The sequence below is a fragment of the Nasonia vitripennis genome (genome assembly GCF_009193385.2).
Source record: "Nasonia vitripennis strain AsymCx chromosome 3 unlocalized genomic scaffold, Nvit_psr_1.1 chr3_random0009, whole genome shotgun sequence".
NCBI classification, from domain to species: domain Eukaryota; kingdom Metazoa; phylum Arthropoda; class Insecta; order Hymenoptera; family Pteromalidae; genus Nasonia; species Nasonia vitripennis.
This window is the reverse complement of record NW_022279629.1, coordinates 1,074,860-1,092,901: the sequence shown is the minus strand read 5'-3', so window position 1 is coordinate 1,092,901 and position 18,042 is coordinate 1,074,860. Positions and strand designations below refer to the sequence as shown.

General features: G+C 41.6%; 1 protein-coding gene across 9 annotated transcripts in view; it reads left to right on the top strand.

The window, feature by feature from the left end:
* LOC103317573 (gonadotropin-releasing hormone receptor) overlaps positions 1-18,042 on the top strand; it is a 449,011-nt gene that overhangs the window by 229,139 nt on the left and 201,830 nt on the right. For 7 of the 9 annotated variants that reach the window (XM_031927021.2, XM_031927020.2, XM_031927022.2 and 4 more), the window contains one exon: positions 5,778-5,897. The exons of the other annotated variants lie outside the window; for them this stretch is intronic. In XM_031927021.2, coding sequence (XP_031782881.1) covers positions 5,778-5,897 — 120 coding nt within the window. The remainder of the gene's footprint in view (positions 1-5,777; positions 5,898-18,042) is intronic. 9 annotated transcript variants of the gene reach the window in all.

Genomic DNA, 18,042 nt, shown 5'->3' with positions numbered 1-18,042 from the left:
GTGCGTGCTTGTAATTTTGAAACTTGGAATTTTTATTTCCTGAATATTTGAACAAAATTGTTTTCTTAATTTGTTGTGCTCGATAATAGCAGATGCATCAGCAGTAATTCCGGATGGATCAAAATTGATAAGATGCAATCCTTTCAATGTGGTCACTGGTGATAAAGCCAGATATGTTTCAGCAGGGCTAAAGATAAAATTACCTGCTTCTACCGCATTTTCTCACAGCATTTTCTAAATTTCATCCTTGACACTTATGAATAGTTATACCATAACTACTACATATTTAAAACTGTTATATATTCTCATAATATACATATATTCTCATAAATATATACGTTAGTGAATGTAGCGAAATCAGTTTTGAAAAGGTCAAACATTAAAGATCAGCAGGTAAGCTAGAATCAATCATAACTAATAGTTATAAAAAATAAGATAGTTACACTTTTCGAAGTTATTATTTTAACTCACACTTGCCGTTCCGTCGTCTTGTAGTCTACGATGTGCATAATATAGACTAATCGTCATATACATCATACGTGCATGTTTATTACAGTTGCTACAAGAAAAATTCAGCCAATGTCGCAATATTAAAATTTTATTCTTTACAATAAACTTATATTGTAACTTAGATTATAATAAAAAATGTCCAAATTTTAAGCCGTACCATTTAACAGATTAAGGCACACTTCAAAACCAATAATTTGAGTGTTTCATCGATAAACCATAAGACGACGGGACGGCAAGTGTGAGTTAAAATAATAATTTCGAAAAGTGTAACTATCTTTTTTTCATAACTATTAGTTATGATTGATTCTAGCTTACCTGCTGATCTTTAATGCTTTACCTTTTCAAAACTGATTTCACTACATTCACTAACGTATATGTTTATGAGAATATATGGAGAAACTTTTGTAAGCTACAAACATTTGACGATTTCTTTCAATCTCACAAAGATACAGATTTGTGAGGATGGAGCCATAACTTATAGTTGCCAACATTTTACCTTGTAAAAGGTTTTTTCAAAACAATTTCACACCCGTTTAATAAGTTTAACCAAATTTCTAAAGAAATAGCTTCGATGCAAATTACCTGTCGAAAGAATGCTACTGCAACGCAGTTGCTTACCGCGGTTGCAGCGTGACTGTTCAGTTCAATTTTAATTAGCTAAGTAGAGTAGATATAAGTTTAGGTTTTTGAATTTTGCGCCGCTGCGCGTTCTCCGTTGCAACGTTAAGTAGCGCGCGCATGCATCGAGGCGCGTCGCTGGCCCCGCTCACTAGGGTGCGGAGGGCCCGCACGCGCTTCCGCACGAGCTCATTTCTGTTAGGACTGCCTAGCGATTCGTACGTTTGGCTACCTTACACGTTTCGACGTTTTCTTTGTACGGTGAGTCAGTGATTTGTTCTTCTCAGAGCTATCACTGTTCACCTCGTTTTGCGCCTGTGTTAATTGCGTTTGCGGCAAATTCGCGATCGTGTTCGCGTGTGTGAATTGTGCGTGTGTGTGTGTGTGCCTCGAGGCATTAGTTTTACGAGTGTGCTTTTAGGGAGGTGCCCACGTTGTGGACGTGGTTCCTTACAGGGCGAGTGAGTTGCGGCAACACCTTGTTGCCCTTGTGGCAAGCGTCTGGCTCCTCGAGACGTCGAGACGCGCTTGGTGCGTGGTTGCAGACCATCCTTTAACTCCCCAGGCCTGGCTTCCAGACTTCTAAGACCAGGACGGAAGCAGCGGTGAACTACGGCAAGGCCAGCTCTGCGTCTTCTTCAGGTTCAGCATATTTATTTGCAATATTGCGGTAAGAGGGCCCTCTGCGTGTGCTAAAGGTACCTCCTACTTTCTTTTTTCTTGTATAATTTCTTTTCCTTTATTGTGAATAAAGGTCACACTTGCTGTGGCTTTTCTCTCTAATCCATGAGGGTTTTTATGCCATAGCAAGTGCGTTTTTGTTTAACCGCGAAATCGTGTATTTTTAATCACAGAACCCTTCACTCACTCAAACCCTTTCCTTGTCTGAACTCACTCTGAGTTCTTTCACTCATTTTTTAGATAAATGTTTTAGTGACTATATAGTTAAATATTGTTGCTGTATATTTGGCAAGCAGTAACAGCGTGGTATAGGCTTTCGTAAGGTGTCACGGGTATGCGAAGCTTGAGGCTGCTCAGGCTAGTATAGTCCATCTTCCTCGCTTCCTAGTGGTTATTCTCATCCCCGAACTCAGTTAGATCATTGACACAGTCGCATCCTGCTTCGAACTTGTTTCTGAGCTGCGGAAGATCAAGAGGAAAACGTTGTAGTCCTTGGCATGTTTCGGGGAAACAATAGCGTATGAGCTTGTAAAAGAACAGAACAATCGTGATCTTACTTATTAAAGAGCTGTTTTCTATGCCTTTGTATATCGCGTTCTTATCTCGCAGTCAGCATATCTTGGAGCGATTGACCAGTGTCCAGTTTTCGGTCCGTCGATGTGAGCCAAAGGTTCCGAGACGTTCCCAGATGATCTAGAGCACGCTGCTGTGTTTACTTTGTACCAACCATTCGCACGTCGTATATGATATACTTACGCGAGACCTTGCATCGCGTCCGGGCTGGCGCTCTTGGCGCTTATTAGACACATTATAATTCTCGTCGAGCGATACACTATCGGAAGCACGAGGGCTCTTCAGCAAACGTATGACCACGCACACAGACTGATTTAAGAGAGTTTGATTATATAGCGAGTCTTCATACCTGTACACCGACAAGCACCGATACACCGCACTGTTTTAGGCTATGTTTTATGTTTACATAGTTACATGAGTCCCGATGCACGCTGCTGCCGCATGAGCCTCTTTCAGCTGCATATAGTCACACACTGATCCACGACCACAAATCGCAACTTCAAGCCTAGAAAATCTAATCCTCATATCTCACATATTCTTTATAATAATGCTTGGATGACCTTACTCAACAACTTCTTGCTTTTTTATATGTGTAAATAGAAACAGCTTACTAACCTTATGACCTATTATCATGACATATCTTGTATTGTACTTAAAAAGATGAGAATCGCAAATGACCAAAATTTTAAGAAATCATCGCAAATTAATTTTTGATCATAATTATTTTGCTGAAAGAGAAATTTTTGAAGCAAAATATTACGATCATTAGAAAGTTCTTATTAAAATCTTTAAGATACATTACCCAAACATAAGCATCTAAGACATATCAGACAAGAAATCATTGGAGACAATAAAACGCATTTAGGTTATGTAGCAAATTCAAAGTATAATAGGGTCGCGCAGCATCCCAATGGCGTATAAAAACTTATACTTGCCAACGGGGCGCTACCACGCCCCTTGATACGGTAGTAATTTTATCTTTATCTTTACTCACAGATACTACCGTACCTATTGTTCCGTTGACCAATCCAATACTAACATCGATATTTCTCCTTATCATGATTTTTGAATTAATTTTTATTATGATTACACGTTCAATTCCACATGCATTTTCATTATCTTGCTCGAACATTTTCAAAACTTTTTTTTGTAAAGTTTTTGGACATTTGAAAGAATCATTGGCTACTATATGTATTTCATCTGAATCGATTCTACGTAGCAGAGCATCATTCAAAACTTTACACATGTTTCTCGTTCGTAAAAGACATACAGTATTAATAGGTAATGTATCAATTTACGTGTACAATTCATCAATTACTTGAATAGGATTTGTGTTATCGAATTTGCAAAATTCGTCTCTGTAATACTTCAATATCATCATTTGTTACAATACCGAGTCTTATTCTCGAAAGTATTTCACTGTATTGTTTATCATCTTTTTCCTCATGTTAATGGTCAATTCGCCGTATTCGAATAATCTCCATAAATTAAATGTGTCTATTGCCAGGATATATTTTTCAATTTTTTGTTTTGTTAATTCTACAAAAGCAAATTCTTCTTTAACTGGCGGAAATTGAAGTAAATCGCCAAAAACGATAATGTGTATTTTTCCGAAATAACCATCTTCACATTCAGATGTATCGAATATTTCCGTAAGACGCAAATGAATATACATGAGATTAATATTCGATACCATTGATATTTCATCAATAATAAATAATTAAATTAACATTTTTTAAACTTTGCCTTATTTTCTTAAGAGTTAAAGATGATAATTCTTTATATTTAGCTATATCGCCTTGCTTATAACTGGTAAATTCAATTATCTGTGTATAGTCAAACCTGAAATACTGTAAGCTGCGATGCCAGCGGGCGCTGTAACAGCCGTTTCTTTGCCACAGTAAAATTTGTTCCAAGAAACCATAGTTTTTATTAGAAAACTTTTCCCAGTGCCGCCGTGTCCACTTACGTAAATTCTTAAAACTTTTTCGTCAGACTGCATAACAGAAGTAACTTTCGTGAAAATGTTTTACTTATCTTCATTAAATTTCAATACAGAATTTTCAATTTCTGTTACACTCATTATTGCTTTCTCTGCAATATCTTGGAAATCTTTCATAGCTTCTTCAATTGGAACACAGTATTTGGGAAAATTATCGGGATTACACTTGTTATTTTCCTAAGTTTCTAATAATAATTGATTCTCTACTAGTTCATTCATTTTGTCTATAGCTTCTCGTATCATTTCATATTTATCGTGATACTTCATTGCCTCAGCAAGTTGATTTTGTTTTTCCAATAAAGCATTCGTGTAGTTATTACTATCACCTTTTAACTCAGTAGTATCTCTCTAATGTTAAAACAGTAATAATTTAGTTCCATAACTGGATACTTACTTTGTCAAAAAATAAGACGATTCACAAATGAACTGTGCATCATTATTTCCTTCCCAAAGTATCAACAATGCAGGCATATAATCATTTATATTTTGTTCTTCTAAGTTTCTCGGTAAATCGTAAAATCTACTTTTATTTTTCAACTTTCTTCTGTTAGCCAATGCTACTGATACATTTCTTAATATTAATTTTTGTGTAATTGGTCTGGGAAATCCAAAACGGCAGACCTTTTTCAAACCCGTTTTAGTTTTTTTTACTGCGCATACAATAATTATTATGTTTATGTTATTTATATGCCATGACACGTCTATAAAGTTTCGGAGAAACCCGTTTATCAGGTATTCTACAAGTAATATGTTTCAAAATAAACTATTGAACCTCTTCATTAGACGCTTTACCGTAAACAGGCGCATCCTGAATCCAAAACAAACAATGATAATGCGGCGAACCCCTACCTTGATATTCACAAGCATAATAATAATGAATTACTTTACCGATTGGATGAGCAGAAGAGAGTAAGCTAACATTGCTTCGAATTTATTACGGATATATCTAGCAGATGATACAGGATGAGCTACTATAAGCTCACTTATAGATCTTGTATCATTTCCCCAATAATTTACTTCTCGTATATATTCAGCCATTAATGACCACATCCATTCACCAGGATTCAAAGTTACAAAAAATGTCACTGGTCCGAATTCATTCATCATGCATTCTAAATTGTTTCTAATTTTTTTCCAAAATGCTTCGGTCCCCCTTAAACGAGCAAAAATAGTTTCGACATTTGAATCCATTTTACCTAATGATCTATAAGATCTTTTACCATATATTTAAAACGCGGGTTAACAACATTTAATTTATGAAAAATTCCTGCATTAATTTGCCGAAAATTATTATTAAATAACAAATAAAAAAAATATTGTATGTTTAATCTAAATTGTGGGTGTTTGGAAGTTAAACTAGATTTAATAAAATCAAATTCTCTTAAATTTACAGATCAATTTTCATCATATTGACCATGCACTTCATAAGGAAAAAGATCAGGAAAGCATTTCAAATCTATATCTTGTGTACGATAGTCTAAAGCCGGCGCAAAAACTGTCAACATTTGATACAGTTTCGTATTAGTTTCGTTAATTTTCTTAGCATATAAAGGATAAATTGTATATTGTTCATAAAATAAATCTGATTGTAATTTTTGAGTTAATAGCGCATTTAAATGGCTTATTTTTTCAGTATCATCTTCGTGCTGTGTATCTGATTTTTGTTGAGTCTCAGATTCATTTTCGAAATCATTTTTTGTTGTATCTTTGTATACTAATTTTAATTCATCTAAAATATCCGATAATTTTTTAGTCAACAAGTCGGTATTGCGATATCTTTGTATGAAGGATTCTAAATTTTTAACCAATGTAAAGCTTTCCATACCTTTTTAATATCTACATTTTTTCCCAAATGATCTTTTCTTTCGTCGGATTACCCCTTATCAAAATAAAAATGTTATGATTAACATTTAACGGATTAGTATCATAGCCTTTAATTTTGCCCAGTAATCATATGCGACGTTGTACGTCGCAGCCGAGCAAATCGCGCTTTGCTGTTTGCGCGGCAACCTCACTCGATGCGAGGAAGAAAAGACGATCGGTTCCAGCGAGGCCCGCGTTTTCTCGGACGCGAACTACGTCCCGGGAATTCGTGGAATTCGCTGGCCGACGTACGCAAGGGGGGAGCTCGCCGGTTCGAGCTGGCGCGAAACGAGCAGCCAATTAGCACGTCTCGCGCCTCGCGCAGCCAATCGGGCTACGTTATCAGCCGGGCCCGACGGACGACGGCGAGACGCCGAGCGCGCGCGGCGGAGCGGCTCGGCAGTTCCTTTCCGAGCCTTGTCGATAACACTTCGAAGTGACGAGAGCACGCGAGAGGGAATCACGAAGAGAGTGAGAGTGAGAGATAGAGAGCAGCAGCGCCACGACCTGGACCATCGCCCCGAGGAAGAGATCCCTCCCCGGAGACGACTATCCAGCCGTTCAGCCAGAGGAAGGAAGCCGGAACGGGAGCCAGGCCTTCATTCCCCTGTCTGCAGAGAGAGAGAGAGAGAGAGAGAGAGAGAGAGAGAGAGAGAGAGAGAGAGAGAGAGAGAGAGAGAGAGGAAGAGCGAGCGAGAAAGAGTACGGGAAGCCAGCACCTTCTGGGCTAGCGAGGCTTCCACTGGGGGACGAGAGACTGGTGTTCGTCTCTCCTACACCAGGTAAGAATTCTTGGGTTGCTCGGGATACTCTCGGTGCGAGCCATTAGGCCGCCGAGAGAAGCGAGAGAGAGAGAGAGAGAGAAAGTCGCGAGTGTGTCCGAGAAAGAGTGAGTGAGACGAGAGAGCGGTGTACGGTGCGGGCGTACACCTCGACGTCGTCTACGCGGGGCATCGGGCCGGTGTACACGAGAGCGGGAAGGGAGGAGAACGGCGTGGCGTGGAAGGGTCGCGGGAGAGTGTGTGTGTGCGAGAGCGAGAGAGAGAGAAGCATCGGGGCGTTCGAGAAGTCCTCGCTGCTCGGTAGCAGCAGGTCGGGCTTGCTGCCAACGCGCGGCAAAGTCGGTGCGCGCGAGCATCGAGAAGAGCGGGAGAGAGTAGAGAAGGAAGGGGACAACCGATAGCTACGCCGGCGTCGGTTTAGGCCTCGCCAGGCCGGGACCGCCGGCGCGAGCTGTTAGTGAGCGCGCCGATACGTGTGTGCGTGCTCGAGAGTAGAGAGGGGGGGGCCGCGTTGGTTCGGCCGACAACGCTGCCGTGAGCGCGCGCTGTGCTCGCGAGTATCCGTGCGGGAGAGAGAGAGAGAGAGAGAGCGAGAGAGAGAACGAGCGCGCCGGCCGTATCGCTACTCGAGCGGGTCGCGCCGAGCCGAAATTCGGAAGCGGGAGAGAGAGAGCGCAGACGGGTCAGACTGCGCAACGTCAGAGGCGAGAGACTCGAGGCGTGCGCGCGTATATGAGAGTAGAGGTGTGACGGCGAGCCCTGCGTGGCTATTGTGTGTGGGCGGCTACGGCCACCACGCTGTAAGGAAGGGCTGGGATAAATATACGTGCAATACAAGTTTATAAATTGTGTGATTACTTCCTCCTTCTTTCCTCCACGTTCTCCCAAACGCCGGCGATTACAGTAAATCCCGAGATTAACGAAAAATCTTGGCGCGTACGAGGCGTCAAGTGTTGCGCACCTGTGTTGGGAGGCACAGCGTCGCACATATTGTCGATCAATATTAATATCGATTAATTTCTCAATAATATTCATATTGGCTGTATATCTTTCAACGAGTACTAATTTTCTTTGGCGAAATAGTCTTTCACATGAAACACAAGAAGTTTTAGGTGGATCCATATCTATTTTTGTATACTCTTTGGTTCCAAAATGATACATTTTCTTGATTTCTGCTTCGTTTAAACATGTTTTATTCTTATGAGAAATATATAATGGGATCAGTTGGTCAGCATCCAATATAATTGTTCCGTCGAGACCCGAGGAGAAGAGTCCCGCCTTGAAAACGGTGTCGAGCGAACTCCGCGAGGCCGACGTAGAACCCGTGGCGCCATCTCCCGTGCTCGAGTTGAGCAAGCGGCGTCGCGACTTGCTGCGATCCCCGACAGCGCCGTCGACCTCGAGTCGCGCGCGGTCGGACGAGCGCCGAGTCAGTTCTCGATAAGACGCCAAGCAGTTGACAGCTCATGCTGTCTTTAGCTAGCGACGAAATGAGCGACATTTTTACTTTGCGATCTCGTCCGTACGTCCGCCGAGTGTTTTGGTGCTGGTGCTTCGCTAATCTCTCTCTCTCTCACTCTGGATCTCTCGTCCTTTCTTTGTTTCTCTCATTTTCTCTCTTTTTCTCACTATCACTGCTTGCAGGCCGCATTCGGCTCGCGATCGGTTCCGCGAACGTGGTTGCGCGCGCGTCGAAACGTAGAACTAGAACTGCGCTACCGACTTAAGTCAGCGGAACTGCACCGCTGAAACGAGGTGGAGATTCTCTCTGAGAATCATACACGTTCACGACACACACACACAGTCCACACTTCTTCTAATTCCGCAGCTTGTAACATTTTCGAGAGGGGTTTTATGCCGGACGGCTTTCCCCTCTCATTCTGAGCGTATTAAAAACACACTCGTTTTCGCTCAACCGAATTCTTTTATTTCTCTCCTACACCTCTCTCCTCTGCGAATTTCGAAAACGAGAACAAGCGGGAATCCACGCCTAAGGGGCTTCCCGCGCGACAATTCAATAATTTTCCTCAATTCATTCACATCGCTATTGTTTAAAGCATTATCAATATTTTCCATTAAATTATAAAGACGTATTATTCCATATAATAATAGTTTTATAGTTCGCAATTGCGGAAAGTGAACACATAGTATACTTAGTTTTAAGAATTTAGATTTACATAACAATGGCTGAGTATAGCAGATCTCTACAAAAAATTTACTTTTAAAAAGTAAAAGGTTAGGCGAGTTTGATATATTCTGCAACAAAATTACAGATATAAATAGTATATTGTACAACTAGGGGAGAAAATTGAAAAAAGTCAAGTTTACAATCATATTATTTCATTATTAATACGACTAACAAAAAATCATTATGTTTAATTAAGGGCTCAGTTAAATAATTGGTAATTTGAACTTGAGTAATATATTAATCAATTACAAACAACTCTCAAGATACTTACTACGTAACTCGCCATGCCCCTTACATTTTGTTCATGGTACATACTTTTACATTTAAAATATTTAATTTTATTGAAATAACAATTTTATAAGTTAATGTAGACAAATAAAATATGTGGAAAGTTAGACTTACAATTAGATAACATAATAAAATTTAATAATATAATAATATTATAATACAATTTAATAATATAATTATAATATACGCCTACGGCGCCCTCGACTCCCACTCGTGCTTAAAACATCACCCTCGCTAAAAAAGCCACTCCCCCTTGTGGCACACCGTACTTTTTATTATAAGTGCACGAATAGGCCACTTATCATGCATATGAAAGAAATGGGAAATTCGAGGACTTTTCAAAGTAAAACAAATTTGTATTTAAAATATTAAAAATTTCTAAAATTTTAAAAATTTCAAAAATTGCGAAAATTTTAAAAATTTTAAAAATTTCGAAAATTTTAAAAATTTCAAATATTTCGAAAATTTCCAAATTTTCGAAAATTATAAAAAATTTTAAAATTTCAAAAATTATAAAAATTATTTAAATTTCGAAAATTATGAAAATTTTGAAATTTCAAACATTTCGAAAATTATGAACATTTTTAAAATGTCAAAAGTTTCGAAAATTATGAAAATTATAAAAATTTTTAAAAGTTCAAAATTTTCAAAAATTTTGAAATTTTGAAAATTTTTTCCACAAAAATGTACTTCCTTGTGAGGAAAAGTTTTTTCCTCCTAAGGGAGTAGTTTTTTTCCTGCTGCTAAGAAAAACTCGATTTTCCATTCATCGTACATGCATGGAAAGTGGCCTTCTTCGTGCACGTATCATGAAAAGTACTGAGATCAATTAAACAAAGTCAAGTTAATTATATTTAATCATTATAAAGCAAATAAATTGTTTTGTTTAATCAAGGACTTACTTAACTTAGAGTTAAGTTATATTTTGTTTAATCAAGGACTTACTTAACTTAGAGTTAAGTTATATGTTGATCTATTAGAAACAACTCTCAAGATACTTACTACGTAACTTGCCATGCCCGTTTCATTTTGTTTTCTGGGGAACAACTAAAATTTTTTTCTATATATTAGAACGTGATATAAACACCATAAGTACAATAAAAAGAGAATGACAAGTTACGTAGGAAGTATCTTGAGGGTTGTTTCTAATAGATCAACATATAACTTAACTTTAAGTTAAGTAAGCCCTTGATTAAACAAAACAATTTTTTTGCTTCATTATGATTAAATATAATTAACTTGACTTTTGTTCGGGCCGTTTGAATTTGGCGCGTCGACTTACGCGTAGCTCCGAGTTCGCGCAGGTTCTCCGCGTGACCGTCAGGACAGCGTGAGGACGTGCGCGAAACGTTTTGCGAGGAGAGTGGCACTTCCACTACCGCGAGAAAGGATTAAAACCGGAGCGCACCCCCGGTTCGCTCTTCTTTCAGGTTCCGGCTACTCTCATGAGAAGAAGCTCGCCCGCGTACACCATCTCGAGTCGCGAACCACGTTTTTCACACACTCAACACACTCCCGAACCATCGATCTACAAAAATTCAATTGTTTATTAAGATCCGCGTTTTTTTTCTTTACACTCACACCTGTACTCACACTTTTGAGCAATAAAGGCTCCAATTATGTTTAAATTTAAACGACAGTGTACAAAGTGCTTTGCCCATCTCTCTCCACGTTCCCGTCGGTTAACCGAGACAAAGCCGAGCAAAATTTCAACACGACTGCGAATATCCAATTATCTTACAAGTGCAGGATTCGCGGGTCGAAACATTGGTCCTTCGAGCCGGATCGGGCTCGCCACGTGGAGAAGAAAAAGATAATAGTGTAGTGTAATACTCAGTGACTTTCCGGAATGCAAACACAGTTTCGGGCGATAAAACCTGTGTAAAACGCGTGTAAATGGTGCTCTTTTTTCTCGGACTGGTGAAATCTGGTGTTCGGGACAATCGTACACACAAGCCGAAAAAAGAGTGAAAAGTGACAAGTTGTGTGAAAAACGCATCAAAATACTTGGCAATCAAGGCCAAGTGCGGGAAGCGTGATTGAGAATTCGCTGTCAAAATCAGCGAATTTTCAAGGTCGAGCTTTGACCTCTCAAATCACGCGACACTGGGTCGTTGCGTAATTGCGTTCAACGATCTCCGATTCAAATTCAAACGCCACGCTGTCGAAGCGCCACCTGGACGGTCGAGTCGGTACTCAACCCTCGACGTAAACGCGCGTGCCACGCTCCGCTCGTGCCACCATAGTCGGCTCGTCTGCTCAACGACCAGGCGTACACCTAACCTCCAAGTCGGCCCCTGTTGCTGCTAGAACTCCTGGTAGAATCGCCGTCGCCTCTGCACGTCGTTGGACCTGCGAGACACACACAGAACGAGGCTAAGTATCACCTCCTTTGCCTTGCCGCTAGCTTTGCGCCCTCGCTTGCCGCTTATCCTATTAGTTAATCGCTTCGGGCTGCTTCAGCTACTGCCTCCAGTTTCTTGCTGTACTTGCTTTGATTGACTCTTGCTCGCGATGTCATCGACTGCGGCAAGCTTACTGGGTAGTCAATTAGCTTCTGGGGGATCCATCTCCAAGGCTCTGGCGAACCTAGCTCGTGTGGGAGAAGCCAATATCACGGTTGAAGTCGTAAGGCACCGACTCCAACAGCTGGATAATTATTGGAGAACCTTCTACGACAAACACCAGCTACTTTACGTCCTGTAGGAGGACCTTAAAGATGATCAATATTTCACCACTGACTATTTTTCAGCAATCGAGGACGAGTATCTCAAAGCCAAGATGCAGATGACCAGTCGGATGGCTGCCCTGATTGGCGTACTGCAGGTCACTCCAGCGGCCCCAGTCAACGACACCCAGGGGGCTTCACCTGCATTCTCGACCACGGCCAGCTCACTCCCTAATATTACTCTGCTCAGGTTCTCTGGAAGACAGGAGGACTGGGGATCCTTCAAGGAAATCTTTACTTCAATGGTTAAGGACGTGCCCACCCTCACTCCAGTTTTGAAGTTCCAGCACCTGTTATCATGCCTGGATGGGGAGGCTGCTCGACGCCTCTGCAACCTCCAGGTGATCGGAGCCAACTTTGACGTTGCCTGGCAAGCACTGGACTGCAGATACGACAACAAGCGCCTACGGCTTTCTGTTCAGCTCAACAGACTATTGGGCATGTCTGCTGCAGCCTCCAGATCTGTCAACGAACTCACGAGGCTGATAGACACTACCAACCAATGTATTCGGTCTCTGCGCAGCTTGGGCAGACCCGTAGAGACCTGGGATGACTGGCTTGTGCAGTTGATTGTCTTCAACTTGGATCCAGATACCAGAGAGGACTGGGAGGTGTCCCTGGAGGGAGTCAGCACGTTCCCAACCTACAGCATGTTGCTTTTCTTCCCGGAAAACCGCATTAAGTCGTCGGACACTGCACACTGCAGTGATACCGGGAACCAGCCACGGCCCAAGGCGACCTCCAATCATTCAAAAGTTGCCAGTGCATCCTCTCGCTCAGTGTATGCTCATGTCGCCAGTGGTAGTGCATCGAAAAAACCTCCCCAAAAGTATCCAGGCTACCTGATCTGCCAAGGTGAGCACTATGTGGGGAATTGCCCCTCGTTCCTCCAGAAGACGGTCCCCAAGAGACTGGAAGTCGTCGCCAATATGCGGCTGTGTTAATTGCCTCCGATAGGCGCACCCCAACAACCTGTGTCCCTCCAAGAACCGATGCAGACACTGCAACCTGGAACATCATATTGTCCTACACCAAGATGTAGCCCATGCCAGCCCTTCGTCGCAGGGGAAGTTTCTGCCCACCGGTCCAAAGCCTGCCCTAGGCAAGCAGAACTCTCTCTCTCTTCGCACTCCACCGCCCTGCGGAGGCCCACGTTGATTGGCACGGCAAGAGTGCTACTGCAGTCCAAGACTGGACACTCTGGGAGGTTCCGAGCGCTCATCGACCCAGCTTCTGAAGGCTCCTTTGTGACCGAGCAAGTAGTCCAAGCCTTCCGCCTGCAGAAATCAACCTGACAAACATCAGTAATGGGAGTTGGCGGACAGGTGACGATTACCTCAAGATCCACAGCTGTCTTGGCTCTTAGGTCCACTACAGACCCTACCCCGCAGGCTGTCTGCTTCGAGCCCCTCGCGCACCTGAGAGGATTAGAGCTAGCAGACCCAGATTACGCTACCCCTGGCCCGGTGGATTATATTCTCGGAGCGGATCTCTACCCAGCTCTTATCCAGGAGGGACTGCGTCAAGGTTCACCTATGATGCCCATCGTACAGAAGACCAAGCTGGGCTGGATCATTACAGGGCCCTCTACTGCCTGCACGACTAATGCAACGACATCAGTGCAGTCATTCGCCACGCAACTTACTCTTTCGGATCAGCTGTGACTTTTATTGGAAATCGAGGAGGTGCCTACACAGCTCGTATTGACTAAAGAAGAAGAGGAATGCGAGAGGCTGTTTCGGGACATGCACTATCGGAACCAGCAGGGGCGCTACGTCGGACTTCCCTTCAAGTCGGAACCAACTCTCCCAGACTACAGGGCCGTCGCTGTCAGTTGCCTACTCTCGCTGGTGCGTAAACTCGCAGCTGACCCAGAGCTCGTCCAGGAGTATCGCAAGTTCCTGCGCGAATACGAAGAAATGGGCCATATGGAGCGGATTCCAGAGTCTATGGTGGGCTCAGCAGGTTATTACCTCCCGCATCACGCCGTGATGGGACATAAATTGCGGGTTGTCTTCGACGCACAGCTGTTCAATGAACTCCTCCTCATCGGGCGTAAATTACAGCGCGAGATCATCACAATACTCACCCGCTGGCGACTACATCAATACGTCTTCACGGCCGAAATAGTAAAAATGTTCCGCCAAATCCGGGTTCACGAGGAGGACTCCACGTGACAACGCATCGTGTGGCGGAGCTCGCCGGAATTGCCAATGAACGAGTACCGCCTGCTGACGGTAACGTATGGTACAGCCTGCGCCCCGTATCTCTCATTGAGAGTCCTTTTATATTTAATCCAATTATTTAACGTGTGGGCTATGCATTGAGCTTCCCCACACGGCCCCCCATGGGGCGCGGGGCCGAGATACGCTCGGCCAACGCGATCAATGAATGCACGTTAACATTCGATGACCTACCGATGCCTGGTGACATTAAGTGGGAAGTCAACCGGCCGCTCGGATGGACGGCGGGATCCCATCCAATCCCTCATGACTCTGCACATCGAAAGATAAACTTTCTGCCCAGCATGCGGGCTAACCACCGCCACCACGAGTCCTTTACCCTGTCGGGACAGGATTAGCTATCCTGCGGCTCCCTGACCCCGTGGCACTGACTTCAGTGTCAAGTCATTAGAATCCGTTTTATAGTATGTTCTAGCAAAGATATAAAATGAACTTTCGCTCCACTATTAGAACAAGTGATATGCTCAGGGTAACAAGCTTTATTAGCTTCTACGATTGCAGAATAAGGTGGATATAATTTATTTCCATGCATATTGTAAGTGTGGTTCCTTAATTTCTCATATGTTCATTTTGTTAAATCTGAGTCCATAAACATCGCTAATATTTGTATATTCCGTACTAAATAAATTTTCTATAGTATCCGTAGTATTATCTGCTGAAGATGTTTGTTCTTTTAATTTTAGCGCCAACGATAGCTCCTCTTTAGAATGCTTTACAGAGATTTCACGAGCTCGTCTATTTTTTGTTTTTGAACATCCTTTGTCATAATTTATATGAGGTCGACCTATATTACGAACATTAGAAAATTTTTCAGAAGTACGTTAAGTATTACTAGTAAATGATGTTAAAGCTTCATTATTCATGATTGATATTGAACTATTCATATTTGATGTTGAAGTATTTCTATTTGACGTTGAAGCTTCGTCAAGTAACTGAATTACAAAAGAATTTTCAAAAAATTCTTTGTGTTTCGATTTAAAAACATCTTTCTTTCGAGAAACATCTTGCCATTTTAGTTTATATTTTGGAAAAAATGATTTGGTTAGTTGGTTTCTTAGATGCGATGTATGTCTTTCAGAAAGTGCATACTTTATTTTTACATCATTTACAACTATGTCGAGAATACAATTTTGCTCATTAGGATAATTCCATATTAATTCACATAAATATGAGTGTTCTATATTGAGTAACATTATTTTAGCTCTTAAATAATTCTACGTTAAAATTAAAGTCTATGTGTTTATTAATGTAGAAACAGAAAATATGAAATAAAAGTTGATTGATTCTTTAGTCGCAGCTGTATTAATTAACAAAAAATAAATACAGAGAGTTAGAATCAACAGAACGCACGTATGCCTTATGTTATAACAGACGTAATAGAACAAATTTTACTGAAGTAAAATATTCTTAGATTTGACGGAAGAAAACTTAATTTAAATTTAAACTTTTTTTTTTTTCAATATGATAAAATAAACATTTGTACGTATTATACTATAATCTAATAAATTCAAAAAGTAAACATTTAGCCATCGAAAAATCGTATGATCAATAGATTTAATTATATTTGTATGTATTATAACTATTTTTTTTTACATGGCATTTGGAACTTGAAAGTTCATCGCCTCATCTACGCAAGCTTTCCACGCTGCCCTATCTTGTGTCAACCCCACCCAAGATGCACCTCTCCGATCGACACCCACCCGTCCTATTTCTACTAGATCCGCTTTTACGTTGTCCTCCCATCTACGTCTAGGTCTACCTAGAGGTCGCCTTACCATCGGGCTGCCCTTCATGACACGCGCTGCCGTACGGTCGTCTCCCATTCTCGCTACGTGCCCTGCCCATCCCAATCTGCGCGATTTTATTATTCTGTTAATATTTGGTGACGCGTACAGATTGCGTAACTCATCATTGTGTAGTCTCCTCCATTCCCCGGTTTCCTCATCTTTCTGCGGCCCGTATATTTTTCGCAAGACTTTATTTTCAAATACCCTAAAACGGTTGTCCGCCTGCTTAGTGAGAGCCCACGTTTCGCACCCGTACAGAACCACCGGCAGTATTATTGTCCTGTATATTCTTATTTTAACGTTTTTAGACAACAGCCTCGACTTAAGTAAATTACTCACGGCATAGAAGCAAGCATTACCCGAATGGAGTCTCTTATTTAATTCGACATTAATCTCGTTTCTATCATTTATGGTCGTACCCAGATACCTGAATTCGCTAACCTTTTCAAAAGTAAAATTCCCAACTCTGAGATCTTCCTCCCCTCTGCAGATGCCTAGCTTATCCACAATCATGTACTTTGTTTTTGATTCACTCACTTCTAACCCTGTATACTCCACCGCTTTTATGAGGATTTCCGCGTTTCTTGCTACCGTTTCCCTACAATCCCCCAGTATATCCAAATCATCTGCGTAGCCTAGTATCTGCGTTGTTCCATTAAGCGTTGCGCCCAGCTGGCTAACCTGCATTTTTCTAACGGCATACTCTAACGTTAAGTTGAACAGTACCGTAGAGAGCCCATCCCCTTGTTTTAAACCATCGCGTATCATGAAGGGTTCTGATACATTACCGCCTACTCGGACCTTTCCCATGCTTCCGTTCAGACATATTTGAATTAATCTCACGAGTTTTTTCGGTACACCGAGAAGTACTAGAATTTGATACATTTTGCTTCGCTTAATAGAGTCGTACGCTTTTTTAAAATCTATAAATAGTTGGTGTATGGTTTCGCAAAATTCCCACTTTTTCTCTAACAACTGTCTTATGGTAAACATTTGATCGCTCGTCGATCTGTTGCGCCGAAATCCGCACTGATAATCTCCTACTATATCTTCCGCGAATGGAGTGAGCTTGTATTACGTTTGACAGAACTTTGTAGCACGTTGCTAAAAGTGAAATACCCCTATAATTATTGCAGTCTGTCTTATCCCCCTTTTTAAAAATCGGTATAATGATAGATTCCTTCCAATTTTCGGGTATTGTTTCATTTTTCCAGATGGCACATACTAGTTTATAGATTTTGAAAGTGAGCTCGACGCCCCCATATTTGAGTAACTCAGCTGGTATAGAATCATTTCCCGCGGCTTTATTGTTTTTTAGTTTTTTAATCGCGGCCTCTACTTCTTGGTAGCTCGGTTCCTCCACGTGGGGTTCAGCAGTGTGAATTTCGTCCCCTAATTCTTCGCTATTTTTGTGCACGTTTAATAATTTATCGAAATAATTTTTCCACAGCGACAGTAATTCGTTGTCATTTGTTACGAGGTCCCCGTTTTCGTCCTTCATCAATTGCGCTCTACTCCTAAAACCCTTTCTGATGGCGTTAATCCCTCTGTACATTTCGCGGGGGTTATTTTCCTTACTGTTAGTTTCTATTCTCCTAATAAGATTCTTTTGATACTCCCGCTTCTTATTTCTGTAGATCGCGCTCGTCTGTTTCCTTACGTTAGAATACTCTTTTACGGTCCTATGGCTTCTATTTTGTAAGCTATCTAATTTAGCCTTTTTGCGCCTTTCAAACCAGAGTTCGCACTCTTCGTCAAACCATGGTTTGCTCTTTGGCT